We start from the raw sequence: 5,812 nt of genomic DNA on the forward strand, positions 1-5,812 counted from the left end.
CCCCACAACCTTGAATCTTTTCTCCATTTATCATGATGTTGCTTATTGGTCCAGTTGTGAGGATTTTTAGTTTCTTTATGTTGAGGTATAATCCATACTGAAGTCATCCTCACTGTCAGCAAGCAAGATTGTATCGTCTGCATATCTCAGGTTGTTGATGAGTCTTCCTCCAATTCTTCTTCATATAGTCCAGCTTCTTAGATTATTTGCTCAGCATACAGATTGAATGAAGTACTCGTTCTGTTCGAATTACAGCCTTCTGGTCTATGTACAAGTTCCTCACAAGCGACAATCAAGTGTTCTGGAACTCCTGTTCTTCACAAAGGTATAATTTGTTGTGACCCACACAGTCAAAAATGCCTGTGCATTGTCAATAAAACACAAGTAGACATCTTTCTGTTATTCTTTACTTTTAGCCAAGACTCAGCTGACATCAGCAATGATGTCCCTCGTTCTATGTCCTCTTCTGAATCTGGCTTGGATTTGTGGAAGTTCCTTCTCAATATACTACTCCAATCATTATTTAATTACTTCAGCAAAATTTTGCTTGCATGTGATGTTAATGATATTGTTCGATAATTTCCCCATTCTGTTGGATCACTGTTCTTTGGAATGAGGACAGATGAGGATCTCTTCCAGTTTATTGGCCAGGTAGCTGTCTTCCACATTTCTTGGCATAAATGAATAAGTGCCTCCAGAGGTGGATCCATTTGTTGAAACGTCTCAGTGGGTGTTCCGTCAGTTCCTGGAGCCTCGTTTTTCACCAGCTCCCTTCAGGGCAGCTTGGACTTCTTCCTTCAGTACCCTTGGTTCTTCATCACATGCCACCTCCTGAAATGGATGAACATTGGCCAGGTCTTTTTGGCAAAGTGACGCTGTGTATTCCTTCCATCGTCTTTTGATGCTTCTTACATCATTCAATATTTGCCCATAGAATCGTTCAATATTGCAGTTTGAGACTTTAATTTTTTCTCAGTTCTTTCAGCTTGAGAAATTTGGAGTGTGTTCTTCCCTGTGGGTTTTCTAACTCCAGGTCTGCACATTTCATTATAATACCTTACTTTGTCTTCTTTAGCTGCCCCGTGCAGTCTTCTGTTCAGTTCTTTTGTTTCATTATTTCTTCAGTCACTTTAGCGACTCTACATTCAAGGGCAAATGTCAGTCTCTTCTGACATCCATTTTGGTCTTTTCTTCCTTTCCTGTCTTTTTAATGACCGTTTGCTTTTTTCACATAAGATGTTCTTGATGTCATCCCACAATTCATCTGGTCTTCCGTCATTGGTGTTTCCTCACAGTAACATGCAAGACACCACAGCAGGACACAGTGACAGATGAGTGGTGGAGAGACTGCATACTGACAGATAATTACTACATCGGCCCTGGCTTCTTTGGATGAATATTTGTGGGAAACCTGGGTCAGCCATTCTGGCTCTGGTCAAAGAGATGCTGCATGGTTGGGCTGAGATTTGATGGGGGCTCAGCTTTGAGATGGCTGTCGTTCCACAGGACAAAGCCCTGTTTGCCAGGCCTGATGCAGCGAGTCCACTGCCCCCCTTGCCCCCTTGCAGGCCAACGCCCTCTTGATCCGGGAGGTGGATGTGGAGAAGGTGACAACATTTGAGCATCAGTACGTCAATGCCATCAAGATGCTGTGGACCGACCCCGGGATCCAGGAGTGTTATGACCGGAGGCGCGAGTACCAGCTCTCCGACTCGGCCAAGTAGTGAGTGTGGCCCGGCCTGGCGTGGGCGGGGCCTGGCATGGGCGGGGCCTGGCATGGGTGGGGCCTGGTGTGGGCGGGGCAGGGTGGGAGGTGGCTGCCCAGTGGAGATGCTGCTGGGCTGCAGGGCTGCAGGGCGCAGCTTCCAGACTTCCACAAGTCTGTGCCCTCTGACACTTCAGCCAGACTGCAGAGCCCTGTGTGCCGGCCCCTGGGGGCCCTGCCTCCTGGGCGGGAACGCCTTGCCTTTCCTGCACCTGCTCTGCCTGGCGCCCACTGGTCCTTTTTGCGGAGCAGGGTGGCAGTTTCTGGGCACTGGCCCGGTAAACTTGTGCCCACTGTGGAGGGAGCCCTTGTGCCACTGGCAGATACTCTGGTGCGTCCACTGCGTTGCGGCCTGCTGTCTCCCTCTCTGTGCACCTGGCTGTTGCTGCCTTCCGTCCCCAAATGATTCCTGAGCTTCCGGTCCCCTCAGTGCAGAGGCCAGCACGTGGCTGAGGTGTGGGCACCAGCCTGGCAGTTCCCTCACCCCCGCGCTGTGTTCCAGCTACCTGACCGACGTCGACCGTATCGCCACCTCAGGCTACCTGCCTACCCAGCAGGACGTGCTGCGGGTCCGCGTGCCCACCACTGGCATCATCGAGTACCCCTTCGACCTAGAGAACATCATTTTCAGGTACCTAAGGGGATGGGGGGAGCTCTGGTAGCATAGTGGCTAAGGTACTTGACTGCTAACCAGAAGGCTGGCGGTTCAAACCCACCAGCCACTCCTCGGAAGGAAGATGGGGCAATCTACTTCCGTAGTGATACTGCCTTGGAAACCCAAGGAGGGGTCACTGTGAGTCGGGTCCGACTCCACGGCACATAACAACAACAACAAGGGGATGGGGAGGGGATCTGGTATCTGGGGGGTGCACTCATCTCCTAGGTCCCAGGCACACTCAGGGTCCCCCGAGATTGATGCCAAAGTCTCTCTGGTCCAGTCACAGGACGACATGGGCCCTGATGGCCCAGGAACAGAAACTGAGGGGCATTTGGGGGGTGAGGAGGCTCCCAGCTACCTGGGGGGTATGGCACCTGGCTAGGCCTTGAGACAAAATGAGGGGGCTGCAGCATTCATTCTGGGTGTGGGGGCATGTAGAGGTGGTGGTCTGGTATTCCTGCTGCAGGGCTGCGAGGAGGCCTCGGAACCACGGCTTAGAAACGTGGGTTGGGTGGAGCCGTGAGAGCTCTGAACTTGAGGTTGAGGCACAGGGTCAGGGGTTGGAGAGTGGTCCTCAACACCCAGGGGATCTGTACCTCGTTACTCCCAGCCTCCTCCTCCCGCGCTGTCGGATGGCGCAGGCCTCTGGGGTGTGAGCTCAGAGCAGAGCCCCAGGACTGCTGGGCAGCTCACAGAGCGGAGGTGGCTGCCTCGCCCCCTGGTGGCTGCAAGTCTCAGGGTTTGGCCAGGGCCTGCTCTCTCTGAGGCTCCGGGGGGAGCCTTCCTTGTTCTGGTGGCCCTGGGGGGTTGCTGCGGCAGCATCCCCCATTCTCAGCCTCCCTTGTCGCGTGGCCTCTTCTCTCTGACAGATGCCACTCACAGGATTAGGGCCCTGTGCTGAAGAGCTCATTTTGAAGGCCCTGGTGGTCGCAGGTCCTAGGGCTTCAGGTGCTAACAGGAGGTCTCGGGAACACAGTCCAGCCAGAGCAGTACATAGCCCCTTGACTGGCACCGGCCTTGCGGAGGGTGGGTTCTGTCAGCAGGTCCGGTCTCAGGAGTCCACTGAGTCCCCGTGTGCCTGTGTCCCCTGCAGGATGGTGGACGTGGGTGGGCAGCGGTCAGAGCGACGGAAGTGGATCCACTGCTTCGAGAACGTGACGTCCATCATGTTCCTCGTGGCCCTGAGCGAGTACGACCAGGTTCTGGTGGAGTCGGACAACGAGGTGGGCATCGCCCGGGCAGAGCTGGGGGTGGCCGAGGGCAGGCTGTGACTGGGGGACATGAGCGGGGAGGGGCGAGGCAGCGCTGAACGGCCTGTGTCCTGGGGGATGGAGCTGACGCGCCCCAAGCCCCTCAGCTGTCCCCGTGCCGGCATGTGGGCTGGCGGCAGCCGAGTGAGCCCCTCCTTGCCCCCAGAACCGCATGGAGGAGAGCAAGGCGCTGTTCCGCACCATCATCACCTACCCCTGGTTCCAGAACTCCTCCGTCATCCTCTTCCTCAACAAGAAGGACCTGCTGGAGGACAAGATCCTCTACTCCCACCTCGTCGACTACTTCCCCGAGTTTGACGGTGAGCCCCTGGGGCCTCACGGCTCATGTGCTGGGCCGCCCCACGCCCCGCCCACACCTCCTACACACCTCTGTCCTCACGGGACCAGGAGAAGGTTCTGGGTGGGCTGTCGAGCTTAGGCTTTGCAGGGTGTTAGGCTGGCAGGGCCCCAGGGGATGACACCCCAACAGTGAGCTCAGTGGGCTGCTCTGAGGATGCCATGTGGCCTGAGGGGAGTGTGACACGCGGTGCCCAGCCGTGTTTGCAGCCTGTCATGGTCGCTGCTCTGGGTGCTAGGTCAGGCGGGCCGGGCTGTCAGGAGAGGACGCCAAGGCACTGCTAGATTTCAGCTCTGGGAGCCTTGCCTTCCCGCAGACCTCCTTCATGCTTGGACCCAGGCACGGGGGCCCAGGCGGTCAGCGGCGGGACTGCAGGAGCTGGGACCCAGGACACCCAGGTCGGACTTAGCCCACTTAGCTCCAACCCCCGCAGCCTGTGCCCTGCCACCCATGGCCCCCAGGGGCAGCAGAGGGCAGCTCCAAGGCCTGTGGGGGTTCCAGGGCAGAGGGAGTGTGTCCTCTGACTGACACAAGCTTCTAACTGGAGGCAAAGCACTGTGTGTGGGTATCCCCACAACATCCAATACAGCCCCCCACAGCCATTCAGGGGCTCTGTGCTGTTAGGGGTGCAGAAGAGTGTTGCGCAGACCCCAGGGGAAGGGGTCCTGCAAGTCATTACTGGGGCCCGGTGCCATCACAGGCAAGAGGGTGAGCAGAGGGTCCATCAGAGTCCGAAGCCAGGTGGGCGTCAGGCTCTCAGTCCCAGGGGAGCCTGGGCCAGCACCTCTCCTGCTAGGGCCTGGCTCCCTCTAGTGACATAGGGGCCATGACGCCCTGGGGACAGCGTGGGGCCACCCATGTGCATGTGTGTGCAAGTGTGTGTATATGTGGTGTGTCATGTGTGCACATGGGTGTGAGGGGTGGGCGTGGAGAGAGTGAGTCCAGGTGGGAAGCGGCACTGTGGGCAGCAGAAGCAGGGACGGGATGGGGAGTTGGTCCTTTGCCTTGGAGGCTGGGTCAGCTACTCAGCACGTCCAGGAGGGGAGCCAGTGGGGACCTAGGGCTGGGAGCTTCCTGCGTTGAGCTGGCCTGGCACGGGGGTGGCAGAGCCGAGCCGCTGGGGGGCTGGGGTAGAGAGCATCCCTGGGGTGCACAGCGGGCCCATGGGTCCTGGGTGTGGGTGAATAAGGCCAGGTGGGTGGGTGGGTGTTGGTCAGGCGGGCCGTCAGGGCAGCCCTCAGCCTGATACGCGGCCCTCCGTGTGTGCAGGGCCCCAGCGGGATGCCCAGGCCGCCCGGGAGTTCATCCTCAAGATGTTTGTGGACCTGAACCCTGACAGCGACAAGATTATCTACTCGCACTTCACCTGCGCCACCGACACGGAGAACATCCGCTTCGTGTTTGCCGCCGTCAAGGACACCATCCTGCAGCTCAACCTGAAGGAGTACAACCTGGTCTGAGGCCGTCGCGCTGCGAGGAGCCCGGCCTCGGCCTTCACCTTTTAAGCAACGGTCTTTGTTTCGCAGCTGTCGGGACGGACGGACGTCTTTCTTTCCACACACTTCCGCACCTTCTCACCGGCTCAGCCCGGCGGCCTTTTCTGGCCTTGACCGTAAAGCTCTGTTTTTGGTTTTTTTAAAAAGAAAAAACACAAGGACTGGCCACACACGGGTGCCCCGGCGACCCCAGACCTCACCCCGGCCTGGCCACCCCTTCCAGCCAAATGTTGGGGGCTCAGTGGGGGGAGGCCCCCACCCGTCCCTCGCGTGCCCGGTTGCCAT

General features: G+C 57.6%; 1 protein-coding gene across 1 annotated transcript in view; it reads left to right on the plus strand.

Annotated features, from left to right (window-relative positions):
* Positions 1 to 5,491, plus strand: part of GNA11 (G protein subunit alpha 11) — a 36,749-nt gene extending 31,258 nt beyond the window's left edge. The window contains exons 3-7 of the mRNA XM_007951016.2: positions 1,569 to 1,723; positions 2,268 to 2,396; positions 3,517 to 3,646; positions 3,840 to 3,993; positions 5,301 to 5,491. Coding sequence (XP_007949207.1) covers positions 1,569 to 1,723; positions 2,268 to 2,396; positions 3,517 to 3,646; positions 3,840 to 3,993; positions 5,301 to 5,491 — 759 coding nt within the window. The remainder of the gene's footprint in view (positions 1 to 1,568; positions 1,724 to 2,267; positions 2,397 to 3,516; positions 3,647 to 3,839; positions 3,994 to 5,300) is intronic.
* The last annotated feature ends 321 nt before the right edge of the window (positions 5,492 to 5,812 follow it).

This window comes from Orycteropus afer, unplaced genomic scaffold (genome assembly GCF_000298275.1).
Source record: "Orycteropus afer afer isolate SDZICR_OR568_19922 unplaced genomic scaffold, OryAfe1.0 scaffold00291, whole genome shotgun sequence".
Classification (NCBI taxonomy): Eukaryota; Metazoa; Chordata; class Mammalia; order Tubulidentata; family Orycteropodidae; genus Orycteropus; species Orycteropus afer.